The following is a 23,417-nucleotide window of genomic DNA, read 5'->3' on the forward strand; positions in this document are numbered from 1 at the left end:
GTGTGTGTGTGTGTGTGTGTGTGTGTGTGTGTGTGTGTGTGTGTGTGTGTGTGTGTGGGCGGATGGGGGGGGTTGTGTGTGTGTAGCGTTAGGGTGATCAGGGTCATTTCTTTTCCCATCATCCACCGTTTTAATTGATCAACATTCATTTAAATGTTCCAAGCCAGAATCATGCTATTACAAGAATTCATTATTCTTAAAGACATAACACGGAGGAAAAGGTTGCCCCTCGTGGGAAGCAGACATACTCCGTACTCCATAGGCTACCATCCTTATGAAAAGATACTAGCCTGGTAGATGCTAATTCATTTCGATGTATTTACATACAGAGCTGATATATTAAATGATGTATATACACCCTGTGTATGTAGTGTATAATAGGAGCAGAGATTTGCATTGTGATGAACAGCAACGTGTTTTAATTAGCCTGATCTATCCCTTGGAGCACATAGCTTATACTGGAGAAGGTTGTCTGACGCAATACCTTTAGATGGCTGCGTTTAGACTGATAGCCCAAATTCCGATTTTTATTACACTTATTGGTCTTTTGATCAATTACATCAGATCTTTTCACATCAGATCTTTTTTAGAGCTGATCTGATTAGTCAAAAGACCAATTAGTAAAAAAACAAAACAAGAAGTGGGCTGCCAGTGTAAATGTAGCCAATGTTACTTAGACTGCAGGTGTGTGTGTGTGTGTGTGTGTGTGTGTGTGTGTGTGTGTGTGTGTGTGTGTGTGTGTGTGTGTGTGTGTGTGTGTGTGTGTGTGTGTGTGTGTGTGTGTGTGTGTGTGTGTGTGTGTGTGTGTGTGTGTGTGTGTGTGTGTGTGTGTGTGTGAGAGAGAGAGAGCTGGACATGGCTGCATGTCCCCTTGTGTTACTTTGGCACTGGTGGGCAGAGATAGAATGAACTCTGCCCACTGTGTTCTCTTGGTGTTTTCCAGAGGGATTTTGGCAGGAGTGTGTGAGCATCGATATTTCCCTCCCTCCGCTCTCTCTGGCCTAGTGTGATGGTGAGGTGATGGAGTCGAACATTATTCACATCATCAGGGGCTCAGGCTCACTGATCTCATCATACACTCTTAGAAAAAAAAAGGTTATTTGCGGCTTGATAGTTTTTTCTTTTTACCAAGAACCGTTTTCATCTAAAGAACCGTTTTTAGATACAGGGAGTTCTTTGCAAAGCCAAAGGGTTTTACCGAGAACATTTAAAATCCTAAGTACCTTTTTTGGAAGATGATTCTTTGGAAGGCAAGATGGGTTGTACATAGAACTCTTTTAAATCTGAATAAGCTTATTTATTCTATGTTTTATTCTTTAAATAGTGCCTGAGCATTAGAGTTTACATCAGTGTTTAAACTTTAACATCCGGAGATTGAGTAATCGGATAAATTTAAAAAATAAAAATAGGTGTGAGAATGTTTTAAACTGTACTTACAGTACAGGGGAATATTTGTGCATGTATCTGGTATTCCCTTAATCATTTGACATATACGGTACTGACATAGTTGATATCTTTGCCATGATTAGCATTTTCTGTGATTTCATTGAGCAGAGAGTGGGAGAATAGAAGGGAGTCTGAGTGAACCAGCAGTGTATTGTATGGTACACAGCAAATTGGCCAGTTTTACGTTGTGTTGATAATTCAGTGTAATATTTTCAGTGTTGATTCAGGATTTAGATGAACTTAACATACAGTGGTGTAAAGGAGTTGTGTGTGATTGTGTCATTTTGACTCTGTGTAGATAAAAACAATCAAAACAAACACATCAAATTTGATTCGTCACATGCGAATACAACAGGTGTAGACTTTACCGTGAAATGTTTACTAACGAGCCCTTTCCCGACAATGCAGACAATCACAATCAACAGTCATATTTTTCAGCATGCTCTATGGAATGTTGATTTTCACAATTGTTTGTTTCAATATGTATTTTCCATGTACAATGACGTACATTGATGGATTTCTAAACTAATCCAAACACACACACACACACACACACACACACACACACACACACACACACACACACACACACACACACACACACACACACACACACACACACACACACACACACACACACACACACACACACACACACACACACACACACACACCATCTACACTGTTGCTACTCTTTATGATATATCCTGATGCCTAGTCACCTTACCATGTACACACTGTATCTACCTCTATCACTCCAGTATCCCTGCACATTGTAAACATGGTACTAGAACTGACTGACCATATATGTAGTATGCTTACATAGTTTCTCTACCTTAAGTTATTTTTATTATTACTTTGTTATTGATTACTGCATTGTTGGGTTTAGCGCTTGCAAAAAAAGCCATTTCCGTGTACTTCTGCATGTGACATTAAACGTTTAAACTTCTGCCTAAAACCCTTCATAGAGAATTTTTACGTAGAACCATTTACAGGGGTGTTCTATGAAGTACCTTACATAGAGGGTTCAAAGGGTTCCACCTAGAACCAAAAATGGTTCCCCTATGGGGACAAACTGAATAACTATATATGGTTCTATTTGTTTATTTCCTTTATTGCTTCAAGAGGCCTACTGTCCACCTGGTATTCCACCTGTCCACCTGGTGTCATGTATTGTCATATATTGTCATGTCTTGTCCCTGTGCTTTCTCTTCTATTCGTTTCCCCCTGCTGGTCTTATTAGTTTTCTTTCCCTCTCTCTCTCTATCGTTCCGTTCCTGCTCCCAGCTGTTCCTCATTCTCCTAACGACCTCGTTTACTCTCTCACACCTGTCCCCTATTTTGCCCTCTGATTAGGTCTCTATTTCTCTCTCGGTTTCTGCCTCTGTCCTTGTCGGATTCTTGTTTGCTGTTTGCTGTGTTCTTGTTCCGTCCTGTCGTGTTTTGCCTTATCATCAGATGCTGCGTGTGAGCAGGTGTCTCTGTCCGCTACGGCCCGCGCCTACCCGAAGGGACCTGCAGTCTGTTGCCGCTTATCCTGCAATTCCCCTCAACAACTTGAGGATTTATGTTTTCCCCGTTTGGACATTTCCTGTAAAGGATTGAGGATTATGTTATCTCTGTTTGGACTTTAATAAACTCAGTTTCTGTTAAGTCGCTTTTGGGTCCTCACTCACCTGCATAACACCTGGTATTCCACCTGTCCACCTGGTATTTGTGTGGTTCCAAGGGATAAAGCATCAGGGAGAAGCCAGCTGTCAGCCTGGGACCAGACACAGTGGATAAAGACTCACCTTCAATCAGCCTGGGACCAGACACGGTGGATAAAGACTCACCTTAAGTTAACCTGGGACCAGACACGGTGGATAAAGACTCACCTTCAGTCAGCCTGGGACCAGACACGGTGGATAAAGACTCACCTTCAGTCAGCCTGGGACCAGACACGGTGGATAAAGACTCACCTTCAGTCAGCCTGGGACCAGGCACGGTGGATAAAGACTCACCTTCAGTCAGCCTGGGACCAGACACGGTGGATAAAGACTCACCTTCAGTCAGCCTGGGACCAGGCACGGTGGATAAAGACTCACCTTCAGATGAATGTGTGGTTTCAGGGAGAAACCAGCTGTGAGCCTGGGACCAGGCATGGTGGATAAAGACTCACCTTCAGTCAGCCTGGGACCAGACATGGTGGATAAAGACTCACTTTCAGATGGATGTGTGGTTTCAGAGAGAAACCAGCTGTCAGCCTGGGACCAGACATGGTGGATAAAGACTCACCTTCAGATGGATGTGTGGTTTCAGGGAGCCAGCTGTCGACCTGGGACCTTTTCCTACACAACAATTTGAAGATATCCAGTGATGAATGGACTGTTTTTGAAGTTATTGTTTTATATGTATTTATTTTTAACCAAATGTTGAATAGACATGCATACAATTAATTAATGCAGGGAGGAAATGAGGAATAACAGCCTACTGTCTGTAGTCATAAAACCAATTAGGCTAAATAAATTGATATTATTTTGTTGGGTAATGAATCGGCTCTTGGAACTCATTAAGAGGCAGCTTCTATCTTCAATATCATCACTCATTCAGAAGGTTAAACCCATAGGTCTTAGGCCTGCAGTAAATGAAATGAGATTACCAGGTTCATTTTTCATTAGGTTATAATAATCCATGCCTTCTGGGAATGTTATAACATCTAAATGTTACGGGTGGAGTTAGAAATTTGGCTGTCAGAAGTATTAAAATCAACCAATGTCAGCCATTAAATGGTTTATTATCCAAATGTTGAAGGTTCGTGTGGGCGATGGAGAGAAACAAAACAGATCAGTTTGAGGCCATGTGGCGGAGAGTGATGCGGGCGCTGGAGATGGGGGTGTGAGCAGGTGGGTCTGGGCAGGTGTGATGTAGTTGTCGTTTGTTTTGTATTGTCTAAAAAGATGAAATAAAATATTTTCAAAATATTTTCATAAGGAACAGTGACAAGCTTGCGAAACACATTTAGTTATTAATTATGAATATGATTTACTTGATTTGTTCAGTTTTACTTCATTTTATTAACCACAATGTCACAAATGATTGAACACGCACAACATGAGCAGACTAACTTCAGATTAACATTTCTTTATTAAATACTACCAGAAAGAATGTTGGTGCTTATTTATTTTGATCCAAAGCAACGAGTGAGTCACTCCACTTTATACTGACAAATATAGCTTTATGCTGCGAAATAGCCTACTAAATAGGCCAAGCCTAAACTGATATATTAAATTGCCTATATAAACTAGTCAATTTCATAAATAAATGAAGTAGCTCAGGTCTTGGAAATATTGGCAACTTTTCCCCCTCCCTATCCTCACTGGACTTTCTTTCATTCAGTTTCTTCTTCACATCAGCAAAGATGGACTCTGTGTTTCAGAAACTCACTTCACATAGAGGGGCTAACACTCTGTGGTAAATAAAGCCAGTGTGTTATTTAGAATGATTTATTTCTGTTTTTAGAGGGAGAGAAACCAAAAGTCCACTTGCCTATTTTTTTTCAGTCCACATGTCAAGTGTAATTGTGCCATTGTATTTACCCAAGTTCTCTCTCAACTCTAGAACCACCTGCCAGCATTCTTTTTTGTTTTGCCTGAAGCAGTGACAGAGAATAGAGACTGACGGACTGAAACATTCACACCTCCATTAATTTACAAAAAGATAGTCAATTTGTGCCACAGTTTAGACTACCGATAGATTGGCGTTCTATTGCCCCCTTGTGATAATGTGGTGCAATGACAGAATGACGCAATTCACCACAATCTGCCATCATCTACCACAAATGGTCACGGCATAAACTTAAAACCTTTAATTGAGGGACCACAGTACCTTTTTTTTGTTGCTAAGAGTGTACTGCATTCAGACCATCACCATTCCTATGTTTGGAGATATATCAATCAAAGTATATGTATTGCCTGCATTTACCACAAAGTGCAACCTGTACCTAATCTCCCCAAACAATTAAAGTCGTGTCCAGGGCAACAGTGGTAAGAATAACAACTAACTCCATGGTTAGAATGAAACCTACAAAGGAATCTGACCTGCAGTGCATACCGTCTAACTAGAAAGGCTAAGACTAGATAGGTGATGCACTTTACCTTTAATTACAGATCTTGCCACACTTCTCTGAAGGACATGATGTCTTTTTGTCATAATGTAGTTGAGTGCGTGTGTGAAGGATTGCTCATCACAAATATTGCCAAGACGTTGTAGAAACGACTTATCTTAGGAATGAATGTGTTCTGTTCCGCCCTGTCTGGTTGGCCGTTGACTGGGTCCGGGTGAGGATGATGCAGAGTAGTGCTGCTAGCCCTCTGTGATCTCTCCTCTCTGGTTGTATAGTGCCTGTACTTGCAGATACTGAGAGCTCTTCCCATACAGTAAAGATTGATAGTGAATGAAAGTCACTGGAGTTGCCTTATCTGCACTGGAACACGTTGTTATGTTGTTGCTGAGTGGCTTGGAGTAGTTTTTTTTTTTTTTAGGCATTGTAATGTTGGGGGGAATATGCTGTACTCCAGTGGATCGTTATCTAGTTTGAACTCTACTAAAATACTGCCACGAGGGCTACATGCAGCACGAGATGCCAAGAATTTAAGTGGGAATTAGCAAAATATTGTTCCTTTGCTTCTATTTTTTCCCCCAAGTCGCGTCTGAATGGAATCGGAATTTACATTTTGAGTTGAATAGAATGGAAAGAGGAAATATACTGTAATGGGAATATAAAATGACAGAATGCATACTGACTGAGTGAGTACTATACATGACTTCCAGCAGTTTTTGAAACCATGTCATTTTCAGTTATTTACGACCTTTTTTTACATTTTCCTGGCAGAAAAAAATAAAAACACGAACCAATCGACTTATAAATAGCAAGTATTTGATTCATCAGATTCACACTTAAAGATGCAAACAGTCTGTCTCTCTGCCCCTGAATAAAGCAGTTAATCTTCTGTTCTCTGGTAGGCCGTCATTATAAATAAGAATTTGTTCTAAACTGACTTGCCTAGTTAAATAAAGGTTAAAAAAATATATATATATATATATATATGGGGCCCCAAGGCCCATCAACGTAAAATCAATCACTCATTCTGGTCTTGTATACTCGCTGCTGCAATGGACGGTTGTCAAATGACCTGGTACAAAAGGGCAATCCTAATGTGTTTCTGGGATCGCACAAAGAAATAATGGAGGAAAGGAGCATGTCAATAATCTTGCTGTGTATTAAGTTGTATGCCTGGCCAAATAAATCCATCTTCTATGTTGTTGATGGAGGTTTCATTTCGCTGAAGGGCCGGACACATACATTTCAATCAGCTATCTCGCCTGCCCAGATGACAGCAGGACAGAAGAATCAGACATCAATCAGGCCAACGCGTTAGTTTTGTTCAACCATGTTAACAATGTGTCTCAGTATATGTGACTGTATGTGACATCCATTCTTGTGTGGATGATTCAGTCTCATAGAGGAGTTTGTGGAATGGACACCGTTCTTTTAATACAAAGCCCTGAGATGGATGCAACACAAGATATATTCGTCACACCGGTCACCGGTATGCAAAGGAATCCATTTGGACTGTAGATTACCAATCATTAACAGTACAACAGTGGAGTAAGACTGGCGCGCGGTACTCTGCCTGGCTAAAAGCAGCTTGGAGACACTCATCAAAGTCACTCTGGCTCTTTCTGCCTCTATGACACAATGTGCTCCAGCTCCAAAGTGATCCACATATTATATATAATGAGACAATGGTGGGCACGGAAATGTTCTCAGCTTCAGTGAAGAAATACATTATTATTATTATTTCACAGGGGGCTCTGACAGAGGGAGAGACAGTGAGTGGCTCCTTTTTATGCAGGGGTGTAAAAATAAAACTAACTCTGCCGCTGTGCCTGATGCAACGCACACATGACAAGTCATTATCCTGCATCATCTGGAGAGGCAGGGAGGAGGAAGAGGAAGGGGAGGAGGAGTAGGAGGGGGAAGGGTGCTAAGTGTAACATGTGATGAAGAGAAGGGGGGGAAAGGAGGAGATGAATAAAATGAATGGAAAGTCTGAGTTGAGAAGGAGGTGAGGGGGTGAAGTGAAACGCGTGTGATGAAGAGCAGCGGAAGACAAGGGAGAGAGGAAGATGAAATAGGGGGAGAAGAGAGTTAAGAGAAACCTGGGATGCAGAGCAGAGGGAAAGAAGGGGAAGGGGGAGAAGATGGGAAAAGAAAGAGGTGGAAGTTAAGTGAAACGTCTGAAGAAGAACAGAGGAAGACAAAGGAGAGAGGGAGAATAAATAGACAGGGATGAGGAGAGGAAGACAAAGGAGAGAGGGAGAATAAAGAGACAGGGATGAGGAGGAAGACAAAGGAGAGAGGGAGAATAAAGAGACAGGGATGAGGAGGAAGTTATGTGAAACGTCTGACGAAGAACAGAGGAAGACAAAGGAGAGATGGAGAATAAAGAGACAGGGGTGAGGAGGAAGTTAAGTGAAACGTCTGATGAAGAACAGAGGAAGTCAAAGGAGAGAGGGAGAATAAAGAGACAGGGATGAGGAGGAAGTTAAGTGAAACGTCTGACGAAGAACAGAGGAAGACAAAGGAGAGAGGGAGAATAAAGAGACAGGGATGAGGAGGAAGTTAAGTGAAACGTCTGACGAAGAACAGAGGATGACAAAGGAGAGAGGAAGAATAAAGAGACAGGGATGAGGAGGAAGTTAAGTGAAACGTCTGACGAAGAACAGAGGAAGACAAAGGAGAGAGGGAGAATAAAGAGACAGGGATGAGGAGGAAGTTAAGTGAAACGTCTGACGAAGAACAGAGGAAGACAAAGGAGAGAAGGAGAATAAAGAGACAGGGATGAGGAGAGGAAGACAAGTGAGAGAGGCAGAAGAAAGAAGAGGAGGAGAAGGGGGAGGATGAATTGAAATCTTGAGCTCTCACATTGTTCTTTAGTCATAGGCTCCTGCTGGGAAGGACACAGTCAGAGATTAAAAACACCTCATCATACATTATGACATGGTGCAAAGGCAGCCGACATCACAACCCCATCAAAAACCATCACAGCGTAACACAAGACATCACAGCCCTGTGTTCTGTCTCTGCAGATCTGCATCAATTTATCAGATACAGGTATGTGCTGATGAGTGCTGGTGGGATGATTTCCTCCTGTCTTTACAAAGAGAGAACTACATTTGTAGCTTTTGGCTCTAATAAGGTGGGAACTGTTAGATGTTTTTGTAATTTTCAACAGTATGAAATTGTATAAACTGAATACAGTAGATTACTGTAGAATGCACAGTATTCTCATTTGTTATACAGCACACTAAGACCATTCTGTAATTTTGACAGTAAAACACTTGAATGCACAGTAAAATACCATAAATGTGTTTTACACACAGTTAAGGTCTGAAATGCAAGTGGTATAAACGCCAAATATCAGTTTGTATGCTGTTATTATATAGGCCAAATGAAATATTCACTATTAGCAATTGCTGATTTTCAATACCATTCATCAATGAAGTAATATATTGCTGTTTTACTATATATTTACTGCAGCATACTGTCAATTTTGGCGGATCGTGGAGAAATATTGTGGGAGGAGAAAGAATCGCTGTCTCATTACCATATTTGAAGGCGTGCCTAGTAAGTGCTATATTTGTTGCACCTGTTAATGAGAGTCCTTTGCCAGGTGATACACTACATGGCAAAAAGTATGTGGACATTTGTTTGTTGAACATCTCATTCCAAAATCACAGGCATTAAATGTGGCTTTGTTCTCCACTTTGTTGCAAAAACAGTCTCCACTCTATTGGGAAGGCTTACTGCTAGATGTTGGGCAATTAGGCCTGGCTTACAGTCGAAATTCCAATTCGTCCCAGGCGTGTTTGTTGGGGTTGAGGTCAGGGTGCTGTGCAGGCCTGTCAAGTTCTATGACACTGATCTCGACAAACCATTTCTGTATGGACTTTGCTTTGTGCACAGGGGAATTGTCATGCTGAAACATGAAGGGGCCTTCTCTAACTCTGCAGAATTGTCTAGAATGCTGTACTGTTAACTTAAACTGATATTTAGGGGCCTAGCCCAAACCATGAAAAACCGTCCCAGACCATTATACCTCCTCCACCAAACTTTAAAGTTGGCACTATGCATTTAGACAGGTAGCAGTCTCCTGGCATCCGCCAAACTCAGATTCGTCCGTCGGACTGCCCGATGGTGAAGCGTAATTCATTACTCCTGAGACAACGTTTCCACTACTCCCGATTCCAATAGCAGCGAGCTTTAGACCAATGCTTGGCTTTGCGCATGATAATCTTAGGCTTGTGCGCGGCCGCTCGGCCATGGAAACCCATTTCATGAAGCTCCCGATGTTTGTGCTGACGTTGCTTCCAGAGGCAGTTTGCATCTCAGTGGTGAGTGTTACAACCGAGGACAGGCGATTTCTACGACCTACAGCACTCGGCGGCCCCGTTCTGTGAGCTTGTGCGCCGTTGTTGTTTCTTGCCGTTTCCACTTCGCAATAACAGCTCTAGCAGGGCAGAAATTTGACGAACTGACCTGTTGCAAAGGTGGCATCCTGTGACGGTGTCATGATGAAAGTCAATGAGGTCTTCAGTGAGGCCATTCTACTGCCAGTGTTTGTCTATGGAGATACACCTGTCAGCAACGGGTGTGGCTGAAACAGCCAAATCCACAAATTTGAAGCGGTGTCCACATACTTCTGTTTAAATTGTGTATTTTGTAACAAGATACTTTTGAGAGTTGTAATTTGTATTTATAAATACACAAAATACGTTTCTGTACCATTTTGTACAACGGTTCACTATTTTCTGGCCCACTTTCACACTGCATTGGTATCAGGAGTCCGATGGCTCTATGGTGTGATAAAAGTGTCTGCTAAATTAACTAAATATAAATGCATATGTAAAAATGAACAAGTATTATTCAAATGAGCTCCACCCTAAAAACAAGGCCAATAATAATAACCCGTGTGCTTTGCAGGTCGTTTTGGCATGTTAATTTTCACATATACATACATTTACGTTATGGTCATTGAGCAGTCTATCTTGTATTAAACTAAGATAGATAAACAACAACATTTCACAGTCGTAAAAAGTTCAACCCTTCCGTAACCGTTACTGAGAATGTTGTTGCTGTTCGCATTTGCTCTTTGCAAATGTATTTCTTCATATAAAAATACATGTATTTTGATGTATTTTACTGAAATACATTTCAAAATAGAATTATTTTGTAGTTTATTTTGATATGGGGGTCAAGTAAACTACCTAGTGGCCTCTTAGTAACATGCTGTGACACAGTATGGGTTTGTTTACCTCTCTACCTTGACAGATGCACAGGCTAAAGCATACTCAAGTGATCCATATATACAAAATGTTGATGCTGTTATATATTTTTTCCCCCCATTTTTTTCCATTCATCCTGAATTATTTGGAAGTTACATTTGGAAGTGAAAAGATACATACGCTGTACATCCTAGTGTGTGCTAAAGTAGTGTATACACACACACACACACACGCACACACAATCTGCATTTAAAGTAATAGGCAACCCCTATCCGCACACCATTCCACTGCAAATTCATCTCCACAGCATTCTAGCACCGCGTTCTTGATGGATCACTATTACCCTGAGAGTGACCCGGTAGTTAATTATGTTTCTGTGGTGACTAAGGGCCAGATTAAATCATACCTCTGACCCTGTTGCCAATCACAATTACCAATTCCTGGCCCTGATAACCCTCGCCGGATGAGACCTGGGGCCCCCAACACAGTCCGGGGTTAATGGGAGTGCAGCAAGGGGAGGGAATCACACGGGATTGTGTGTGTATTTACATATACCTTAGCCAAATACATTTAAACTCTGTTTTTCACAATTCCTGACATTTAATCCTAGTAAAAATTCCCTCTCTTATGTCAGTAAGGATCACCACTTTATTTTAAGAATGTGAAATGTCAGAATAATAGTGGATATGATTTATTTCACCTTTTATTTATTTCATCACATTCCCAGTGGGTCAGAAGTTTACATACACTCAATTAGTATTTGGTGGCATTGCCTTTAAAATTGTTTAACTTGGGTGAAACGTTTCGGGTAGCCTTTCACAAGCTTCCCACAATAAGTTGGGTGAATTTTGACCCATTCCTCCTGACAGAGCTGATGTAACAGAGTCAGGTTTGTAGGCCTCCTTGCCCACAAACTTTCTATAGGATTGAGCTCAGGGCTTTGCGATGGCCTCTCCAATACCTTGACTTTGTTGTCCTTAAGCCCTCGCTACATATTCGTCGCCAGACCCACTGGCTCCAGGTCATCTACAAGTCCATGCTAGGTAAAGCTCCGCCTTATCTCAGTTCACTGGTCACGATGGCAACACCCATCCGTAGCACTCGCTCCAGCAGGTGTATCTCACTGATCATCCCTAAAGCCAACACCTCATTTGGCCGCCTTTCGTTCCAGTACTCTGCTCCCTGTGACTGGAACGAATTGCAAAAATTGCTGAAGTTGGAGACTTTTATCTCCCTCACCAACTTCAAACATCAGCTATCTGAGCAGCTAACCGATCGCTGCAGCTGTACATAGTCTATTGGTAAATAGCCCACCCATTTTCACCTACCTCATCCCCATACTGTTTTGATTTATTTACTTTTCTGCTCTTTTGCACACCAATATCTCTACCTGTACATGACCATCTGATCATTTATCACTCCAGTATTAATCTGCAAAATTGTAATTATTTGCCTACCTCCTCATGCCTTTTGCACACATTGTATATAGACTCCCCCTTTTTCTTCTACTGTGTTATTGACATGTTAATTGTTTACTCCATGTGTAACTCTGTGTTGTCTGTTCACACTGCTATGCTTTATCTTGGCCAGGTCACAGTTGCAAATGAGAACTTGTTCTCAACTAGCCTACCTGGTTAAATAAAGGTGAAATAAATAAAATAAAATAAGCCATTTTGCCACAACTTTTGAAGTATGCTTGGGGTCATTGTCCATTTGGAAGACCCATTTGTGACCAAGATTTAACGTCCTGACTGATGTCTTGAGATGTTGCTTCAATATATCCATATAATATTTATTCCTTATGTTGCCATCTATTTTGTGAAGTGCACCAGCCCCTCCTGCAGCAAAGCACCCCCACAACATGATGCTGCCACCTCCGTGCTTCACGGTTGAGATGGTGTTCTTCGGCTTGCAAGCATACCCCAAACATCCCCCAAACATAACGATGGTCATTATGGCCAAACAGTTCTATTTTTGTTTCATCAGACCAGAGGACATTTCTCCAAAAAGCACGATGTTTGTCCTCATGTGCAGTTTCAAACCATAGTTTATATGGTGGTTTTGGAGCAGTGGCTTCTTCCTTCCTGAGCGGACTTTCAGGTTATGTCGATTATAGGACTCGTGTTACTCTGGATATAGTTACTTTTGTAACTGTTTACTCCAGCATCTTCTCAAAGTCCTTTGCTGTTGTTCTGGGATTGATTTGCACTTTTCGCACCAAAGTGCGTTTATCTCTAGGAGACAGAACGTGTCTCCTTCCTGAGCGGTATGACGGCTGCATGGTCCCATGGTGGTTGTTCTTGCGTACCATTGTTTGTACAGATAAACGTGGTACCTTCAGGCATTTGGACATTGCTCCTAAGGATGAACCAGACTTGTGGAGTTCTACAAAAAAAAAATCTAATGTCTTGGCTGATTTATTTTGATTATCCCATGAAGTCATGCAAAGAGGCACTGCATTTGAAGGTAGGCCTTGAAATACAGCCACAGGTACACCTCCAATTGACTCAAATGATGTCAATTAGCCTATCAGAAGCTTCTAAAGACATTACATAATTTTCTGGAATTTTCCAAGCTGTTTAAAGGCACAGTCAACTTCTGACCCACTGGAATTGTGATACAGTGAAATAATCTGTAAACAATTGTTGGAAATATTACTTGTGTCATGTAGATGTCCTAACCGACTTGCCAAAACTATAGTTTGTTAACAAGAAATTTGTGGAGTGGTTGAAAAACGAGTTTTAATGACTCCAACCTAAGTGTATGTAAACTTCCGACTTCAACTGTATATGTATGTATGTATGTATGTATGTATGTATGTATGTATGTATGTATGTATGTATGTATGTATGTATGTATGTATGTATGTATGTATGTATGTATGTATGTATGTATGTATGTATGTATGTATGTATGTATGTATGTATGTATGTATGTATGTATGTATGTATGTATGTATGTATGTGGTTGAGGGGTGAACAGCAAGTTGTTGATTTAAGGTCAGAGGTCACCTGATTAAATGAATCAGGACGTGAGGTGGATGCTGAACTGTGATTGGAGGGTTCATCAGTATTCATATTTAATTCATGGATAACGATTGCAACACGTCCATGGAGGTGATGAAAAAATTTACAATTTAATGAAACATTTATAAGAAATACCATGGGGTAAAGTCTGGCGGTTTCCAATGCGGGTCTAGTAAGTATTAGAATAAAAAACATTCCTCCAAAATGCCCTCTTAAGTGATTGTCTAGACTGCTTTATTAGCTTTTTCTCAATATTGGGTGCATCTCAACACTCAAAATGTGTGTCCTCTCCTTGTCTTCTTTCTTACATCTGCATTGAGCATGTTCATGCTTTTCCTCATAGAACAATACTGCACACACTTCTGCGATGTTTATGTGCTTACACTCTTAGAAAAAGGAATCCTTTTCATCTAAAGAAATATTTTTGGAAACGAGGCACAGCAAACATGTCTATATTGGTATGATGTGGGCCCAATGCAGGTTGAAATATTGTCCCCACGTAGGCTGCCCACATTGGGTAGTGCCTTTGCTTATTGGCTCCACATTGGCCCAGTGTGGGCATCCCATATCTGGTTATGGCACCCCTAACTTTGCCTAAATTAGCCCATATAAGCCCAAATGAACCCATATTTTCCCAGCAAACATACCCACATTGGCACTATGTGGGCCCAATGCGGGTTAAAGCATTGGACCCTTATGCCTTTGCTCATCGGCCCAACCTCAAGGGCAGCCTTCACTTCGCCTGAAGTTAGCTAACACTTTTGGATCGGCTGCCCCTTACATTGTATCAGTAAGACAACACAGTTGTTACTATCACGCACTCCCAAATATTTGTGGGGTCTAGCCCCCAAACACCTTGACACCAAAAACCCACATGGGGCCAATGTGGTCGTGTTAGTTGGGAGTTTCTTTGTAAGGCAAAGGGTTCTAGAACCTTAAACATTCTAAGAACTGTTTTTGGAAGAAAGGGGTCTTTGATGATTATTTGGAAGGCAAGACGAGTTCTATATCGAAACCTTCTGAATTTGAATAAGCTTTTAAATAGTGCATGAGCATTAGAGTTTACCCCAGTTTTAAACTTTAACATCAGGAGTTTGAGTAATCTGATAAATTAAAAAAAGTTAGCTGTGAGAATGTTTTAAACCGTACCTAAACTCAGCAAAGAAGGAAATTTCTATTTTTCAAGACACTGTCTTTCAAAGATAATTCGTAAAAATGCAAATAACTTCACAGATCTACATTGTAAAGGGTTTAAACACGGTTTCTCATGCTTGTTCAATGAGCCATAAACAATTAATGAACACGCACCTGTGGAACGGTCGTTAAGACACTAACAGCTTATAGACGGTAGGCAATTAAGGTCACAGTTATGAAAACGTATGACACCAAAGATGCCTTTCTACTGACTCTGAAAAACACCAAAATAAAGATGTCCAGGGTCCCTGCTCATCTGCGTGAACGTGCCTTAGGCATACTGCAAGGAGACATGAGGACTGTAGATGTGGCCAGGGCAATACATTGCAATGTCCATACTGTGAGACGCCTAAGACAGCACTACAGGGAGACAGGGTGGACAGCTGATTGTCCTCGCAGTGGCAGACCACGTGTAACAAGCCCTGCACAGGATCGGTTCATCCAAACATCACACCTGCGGGACAGGTACAGGATGACAACAACTGCCCAAGTTACACCAGGAACGCACAATTCCTTCATCAGTGCTCAGACTGTCCGCAATAGGCTGAGAGAGGCTTGCACATTAGGTTTGCTGAAAATAAACGCAGTAGACAGTTGAGAGGACGTTTCTTTTTTGCTGAGTTTATATGGGAATATTTGTGCATGTATCTGGTATTCCCTTAATCATTTTACATACAGTACTGATGTAGTTTATCCTGCCATGATTTCTGTCTTTCAAATGAGTATTTTCTGTGATTTCATTGAGCAGTGAGTAGGAAAATCGAAGGGAGTGTGTATGAGTGAACCAGCAGTGTATTTTATGGTACACAGCAAATTGGCCAGTTCTACATTGTGTTGATTTTTCAGTGAAATAGTTTTAGTGTTGAGTTAAACGAACAACACTCAGTGGTGTAAAATAACCCAACTGTTGGTTTTAATAACCAGAGTTGAGTGTTATTGTGCTGTTTTTACTTTGTGAAGCATAAAACACTGAAAACCACTCCTTTTATAAATAATTTCTCCCAGCATGTTTGATTGCATGTTGATTTTCAGAATAGTTTCTTTCCATATGTTTTGTATGTACATATATTGGTTAAATAATCTTATTCTATACAATGATAAATAACATTCATTTTTCTCAACTAATCCAAACTTTTACTAGTTGGACTTATTACACCCGTTAATGAGATGGTTGTTCCAGTTTAGATTATTTAGGTTGTCTCGAAAAAGAGTTAGTTTCAAACCCTGACAGTACTTCTGAATGCAGATTGTGAGTGATTTAAAGGTTCCAGTTGCTGAATAATCTCACTCTGGAGGTATAGCTCACTTTGCTAGCTAGCATAATGTCGTTTGCAGGACTGGGGTTGCTGGGGTGCATTCATTGTGCCAATTCTGTATATTTATTAAATGGAAGCAAATGGAATGAAACAGCGAGGAACCATCAATTGAGTTTTTAAATGGTTTCCATAATGAATTTGCCCCTGATGTTGCCTGTAAACCAGGGCCTTTTCTCATTTGGGAAAAGTCTGTCCTCCACCCTCTCTCCTCCGTCCCCCGTGACCCGTAAACCGATAAGTGGTTGAGAGCTGCCAAATGATTATAGATGACGTCCCAGACGCCGGAGAGCATGCATAGAGTACCCTTTTTGTCTTCTACCAAACCAATCAGGTGGTTGTTCGATGAAACGAAGCTTCGGACGTCATTGTTCACATGTTTCCGATAAAGTGATACAGGCATCGGCACACCGCTTTGAAGTAAACTGCTTATCGATTTCGACACGTCTTGGATCTCCGGTATCAAACGTAACATCACTACTTTGAATCAGCTTTTGTTTTTTTCCACAGAGGAGAAAAGCACACGTTTAAAACGATACATAGCATGTTGTTTTTATCTATAAAATGTCTTCAAATCGATCTTCATTTGTTTTTATCACATTACACAGTTATTTTTGGGATCCATCCCTGTAAGCATAATCTGCCTGATGACGCACGAGTGGAGAGAGAGAGTTTAATTTCCGATAAGCAAATTTTCATCCACGTTCTCCCCACTGCGTCTCCTCGATTATCTTTGAACTTTTTCTAAAGGAGGCGAGAGAGGACGGAGGAGGGCTGATCAAGGCGAAGGGTGGCTAATTTGAACAATATATTTTGATTTGTTTTAACACTTTTTTGCTTACGATATGATTCCATATGTGTCATTTCATAGTGTTGATGTCTTCACTATTCTACAATGTAGAAAATAGTCAAAATAAAGAAAATTATTGATTTAAGTAGGTTTGTCCAAACTTTTTACTAGTTTGGTAGCCCCTTCATCGTTGATTGGACAACAGTACTATTCTTAGTAGGAGTGGGAACTTTGGATAGGATTCTTCAATGAAGTGTTTGTTTTCATTCAACAAGAGATGACTAGTTCATTTTTTTCACTTGAGAAATACTGCACCAAACATCTTATTTAGATGTAAAATTGCGCGGCTAAGACCTCCCTTGGCAAAAAAACAAATTAATTAATGACAGATTTCATGATTTAGCTTAGATTAATTCTGACAATCTTGAGGAAGTGTATACTGGCTAGGTTGTTGCCACGGCATCTCAAGAGGGACAAATAATAATATCGCTGCTTTTGTCTCGTGTTTCAAGCAAGGGTCTTTTTTAAGAAAGTAGGTGAGGCACAGACATTTACTTCGCCTAGCCGAGTTCTGCGGGCGCCTTTAGGGTATAACATTAGGGTATAACTTTAGGGTATAACTAGGCCCTGAAAGAAAGGCTTTACTGTATGTAATGTATTGTCGTAAAGAGTTACATTTTGTTAATAATGTTGGTAGAACTATTCATAGAGTGTTCTAGGAAGAACCTTTTAGAGGATAAAAGTGTTCTTGGTAGAACCCTTTATAGATGGTTCTAGGCAGAACACTTCATAGAAGCTTCTTTGTAGAACCATTTACAGGGGGTTCTATGACGAACCCTCTCTGCAAAGGTTTCTACTTAGCACAAAAAAAGGGTTCCCCTATGAGGGCAAACTGAAGAACCCTGTATGGTTCTACTTTTTCCCCTAATGGTAGTATGTTCTGCGACTTTACCATACTGTCCTGTGTATGTCACTTCCAGGTCAACTGGCGGCGGGGACATGTGAGATTGTGATGCTGGACAGGGACAGCAGTCAGCCCAGGCGGACCATCGCCAGACAGACTGCACGGTGTGCCTGTAAGAAGGGACAGATCGCTGGGACGACAAGAGCCATGCCAGCCTGTGTGGACGGTAAGAGCTTTTTACATCGTTGAGAACAAGTCTGGAGTGATCTTTTACAGTGTGTGGCCAACTATGTGGGTAAATAGGTTGTGTGTAGACCAGAGTTGGACATATTAGCCACTGAAATAGGCCTCTACTACTATCGCCAATACTGAAGATGCATTGCAGATTGAAACATTCAAACTAACCAGTACATTTTCCAAGCATATAGGAAGGCTTGTGATTGCGCTGTTTTTGTCAGAAAGACTGCTGGAAGAGCTCAGTGATGTCACTTCAGTGAATCATTTCTTATACCTTATGCTTCACATTAATCGGATCCTTTGGCATGGATCCGTCAGTGAAATCTCTCTTATGTTCTTGTGGTTTCCAAGTTGCCTTTGACGTTCCTTTTGTCAGCCGTGAATGTAACACATTTTTTCATACCCCCCCTTCCCCCAAGCCAATTCTATTGCTATTTCTCTGATACCCTTGATGTGTGCATGTGTATGTGTGTCTAATAATCAGTAGAAGGACCTGACATCATGACATGCAATCCCCCACTACATACACCTCACCCCGAGCTCCTTGCTTCGACTCAGGGGTTTGATATTTGTGTCTTGGCCTGTGTGTCTGGCTCCGCTCTGTTCCCTAAAGTCAGTGTCACTTGTTCTATTACTTCCTGGATCACACACACGGAGTAGCCAGTACACTGGTAGAGAATAAGACAGAGACTAAAAGAAAAATAAACAACCCTCGATATCATTCATTTCAGTTCTCAAGGTCTGGGCCAGTATTGAAATCCAACATTTAAATCGATACGATCTGAGCCTTTCCGACCAACACAATTGCTGTCCTTATTCGTCAACCCTCAATCTCTACTCCTCATGGTCACCTCTCGAGACGGATAATCCAGATGAGACCCATCACAACCAAGACAATCCAAATTCGGGAATTGAATCCTGATAGAAATTCTGCAAGATGATCTATCCAATGAATCATCTGCAACATATTGAATATCGAGAAGAATATATCATCCATTTACTCTTTGTATTGCCATTACAAAAGAGTTATTCTGCTGGTTGAGTGCTACACATATCTTGGAAGCAGTTTGTTCAGGTGGAGGACAGGATACATTTAATCTTCCCAACTGCCCCATTTTATAAGTCCTATCATTCCACCCGGTCCGCAAGGAGACAACAAACACCGACAATAACATCCTCTTCTGACAAAGTCCAAATTCCATGCCAAAATATTCCTCTCAGCCCAATTGAACCCGTTCCACTGCGGGCCGACGTGATGTTTTTCTTGTGTTGCATAAATACAGACTCCCCATTTCACTCTCCTGATCCCTTTATTTATAATAAACAAATGAATTTACAAGGTTCCATAAATGTTTGGATGTACTGGTAAAAGTTACCAGGTTGTTAGCTAGCTAGCTAGCTAATGAGTTAACAAACGAACGAGGTGTTAAACCACGAGAAGCTTTAGAACGGCCTGCGACATGGTTTATGAATGTAAAATGCAGTCCCCCAATCTGTGACAGGAAAAAAATAACATTGCTCTGGTAATATGGGTCAGATCTTTTGAAGTGTTTGTGATAGAAACAAGCGGTTTCGTTGAATTAATGGTGCACGCAGGATACTGTCATATATACTCCCTCTCTGGCCTTTAGGTCATCAGGCTGCTGATTATCCCGCACACCTGTCACCATCGTCTCGCGCACCTGTCACCATCGTCTCGCGCACCTGTCACCATCGTCTCGCGCACCTGTCACCATCGTCTCTCGCACCTGTCACCATTGTCTCGCGCACCTGCGCCTCATGACGCCTCACCTGGACTCCATCACCTCCTTGATTATCTTCCCTATATATGTCACTCCCCTTGGTCCTTTCCTCAGGTGTTATTGACTCTGTTTTCATATCGGTGCGTTGTTTATGTTTAGTGTTCATTGTTCTTTTATTTATTAAAACACTCACTCCCGGTTCCCGCTTCCCGAATCTCAGCACACTGGTTACAAAATAACACCTCACTTAAGGGAAGCATGGAGTGCTAGGGAGTGCTTTTTTATTGAATATTTTGTGTCAGAGTATTGACGTCAGGCCCGGGAAGTGCTACAGGCTCTCATCCCTCAACCAGATTGCCAGGCTTTCGTACCTCCGCCGGATCGTCGGGCTTTCGTGCCTCCGCCGGCACGCCGGGCTCCCCTGCTTCCACGCGCTCATCAGGTTCTCATGCCTCAGCTGGATCGCCATGCTCCCCTGCCTTAAACGATCTGTCAGGTTCCCACGCCCCAGCTGGCATGACAGGTTCTCACGCATCTGCAGGGTGTCCACTCTTGATCCCCGGGTTCGTCCTCTTTGATGGCGTCCTGCGGCTGGAGCCACGCATTGGAGGGGGTACTGGCAGGTATACTCCCTCTAGGTCATCAGGCTGCTGATTATCCCGCACACCTGTCACCATTGTCTCGCGCACCTGCGCCTCATGACAACTCACGTGGACTCCATACCCTAATTGATTATCTTCCCCATATCTGTCACTCCCCTTGGTTCTTTCCTCAGGTGTTATTGACTCTGTTTTCATGTTGGTGCTTTGTTTGTGTTTCATGTTCATTGTTTTTTTATTTATTAAAACACTCACGCCCTGAACTTGCTTCCCGACTCTCAGCGAACTCGTTACAGACACTAACGAATCTGCGCTCGAGGAAACAACAGCCTTATCATTACTACAATTATTAAAAAAATATTTGAGTTTCTTTGGGTCGCACTGGTGCTCCCAAATTAAAACTTTAGGTTGCACAGCAAAATATTTGGTTGCACTTTAAAGCCATGTCTGTGTTGGCTTTTGACACTTACACACTCAACATGACAAACTGAGTTGGAGACGGTCTCCAATTGGCCTCTGGGAACTATACCCATTGAAGTGTGAAAGTACCAGGTTTTGTCAACTAAATGCAGCTGTTCCTGCTACTGCCACAGCCTTTTATCAAATTGGCTGGTCTCTTGTGTTTATGAAATGGATCACAACATTTTCTTTGCAACTTTGAGTATAAAACCAATAGATTTTTGTTCATGATGAAAATAAATTGAATGTCAAGCCAGTCCTCCATCAAAGCAATTCAGTTTGTCCTTCTCTTAGCAACCTACTGCTTCTACCCAACTCTCCTTGGATAGTTAAAAAATGGCAGCTTTCTGAGAGGGCCCTCCCTATGGTGCAATTCTCATACAAAGACTTTTCTTACAAGCCCAAAACATTAATGGATAAATGGGCTAGTGACTAACATGTTATGACAACCCTAGTACTGAGAAAAAGTTTTAACAACTAATCAATGTCGGTTCAATTATTAGAATTCCATTGTTTTTGTGAGCTTACTGCAGACATTTCTCAGTTTCTGTAGAGATACTGTAAGTCAGATCAAGTCCAAACTGTGCGATGAAGTAGGGCGTTGCGATTGAGAGGCATAGAGAGCAGCTGCTTTGCGAAGTATCTCTACCTGGAAATACATGATCTAAGTGATTGATATTCAGCAGACTTAAAAGTATGCCTTATTGACTTTGAAGAACTACTAAAATGGTGATTTTGTTAGACAGCATAGACTGCAGCTCTATAGAGATGAGATGATGAATTGGGATGAAATGGTAAAGTCATCAAATAAAACATGTAATATACACAAAAATGGTAATATTTTATTCAAGTAAAGTAACGTGAATAAATGATGGTTGATAAGGGATGAGCAGAAATTGTCCGTCACTACTATCATGGGACTTTTATTAACTGTTTTAGTCTGTGTTACAGCATTCAACCCACATGATGCATAGTGCATTTTAATGTGAAAAATAAATAATAATTATTTTTTTAAATAATACAACCGAAACTGAACCGACCTCAAAAAGCCCTAACTACTAATTGTTCAGCACAAGACAACCTTAAAGTTATAAACCTTTGTGTGGCAGTTGTATTTATTTCAATAAAATTATTAGAAACATTTTCTAAATGTAGTTAGTGACATTTACCATTAAGCCCAACCCTATCTACTAACATTGCAAAACAATACACGGTGTGTGTTTTTTAACTTTTACCATTGAAGACCATTCGAGACCATACCATTGAAAACCATTCGAGACCATACCATTGAAGACCATTCGAGACCATACCATTGAAGACCATTCGAGACCATACCATTGAAGACCATTCGAGACCATACCATTGAAGACCATTCGAGACCATACCATTGAAGACCATTCGAGACCATACCATTGAAGACCATTCGAGACCATACCATTGAAGACCATTCGAGACCATACCATTGAAGCCGTTATAACTTCTGTAGCCTAATAATGTGCTTGTTTACCAGGAATGGTCTAACTAATCCAGACCTTTTTGAAAGGGAAAAAACACACACAGAGGTGCCGTTTCCTGAACACAGATTAGGCCAAAGAGAAGGACAAACTGAATGGCTTTCACAGAGGACTGTCTTGAACTGTGAGGATGACCACAGAATTAATTTTCATAATTAGCAAAAGTCATTGGTTTTCTACCCAAAGTTGCAAAGAAAATGTTGGGATCGATTTAATCAACACGGGTGAGCAGCAAAATGGATAAAAGGATGTGGCAGTGGTAGGAACAGCAGAATCTAGTGCGAAAAACCTGTTACTTTCGCACTCATTTATGGTAAATAATGCAAGTGACTTCGATGGTTAATTTCTCTTAACAAGGGAAAAAAACTGATTCCAGATTCTAAAGGGAATACATTACATAAGATAAAAAAGCAATAGCCCTGCATCGCAGCGCTAGAGGCATCACTACAGACCCGGGTTCAATCCCGGGCTGTATCACAATTGGCCCAGCGTCGTCGCGGTTAGTGGAGGGTTTGGCCGGGAGGGCTTTTCTTGGCTCATCGTGCTCTATCGACTCCTTGTGGTGGGCCGGGGGCCCGTAGGCTGACCTCGGTCGTCAGGTGAACGGTGTTTCCTCCGACACGTTGGTACGGCTGGCTTCCAGGTTAAGCGGGCGTGTGTTAAGAAACTCGGTTTGGTGGGTCAATTTCTGGAGGATGCATGACCTTCGCCTCCCGAGCCCAGTGGGGAGTTGCAGTAATGAGACAAGATTGAAATTGGTGAGATAAGGGGGGGAGCAATACTGCAAGATACTACTTGTCAGACATAAAGAAGTGATACTGTTTACTGGTGATACTGTATACTGGTTGTTGGGATGGGTTTGG

At 41.4% G+C, this 23,417-nt stretch overlaps 1 protein-coding gene across 2 annotated transcripts in view; it reads left to right on the forward strand.

Moving 5' to 3' along the window:
• Positions 1–23,417, forward strand: part of LOC123994841 (chemokine-like protein TAFA-5) — a 199,678-nt gene that overhangs the window by 98,114 nt on the left and 78,147 nt on the right. For both annotated transcript variants that reach the window (XM_046297886.1, XM_046297887.1), the window contains exon 2: positions 18,080–18,229. In XM_046297886.1, coding sequence (XP_046153842.1) covers positions 18,080–18,229 — 150 coding nt within the window. The remainder of the gene's footprint in view (positions 1–18,079; positions 18,230–23,417) is intronic.

Source organism: Oncorhynchus gorbuscha, linkage group LG14 (genome assembly GCF_021184085.1).
Source record: "Oncorhynchus gorbuscha isolate QuinsamMale2020 ecotype Even-year linkage group LG14, OgorEven_v1.0, whole genome shotgun sequence".
Classification (NCBI taxonomy): Eukaryota; Metazoa; Chordata; class Actinopteri; order Salmoniformes; family Salmonidae; genus Oncorhynchus; species Oncorhynchus gorbuscha.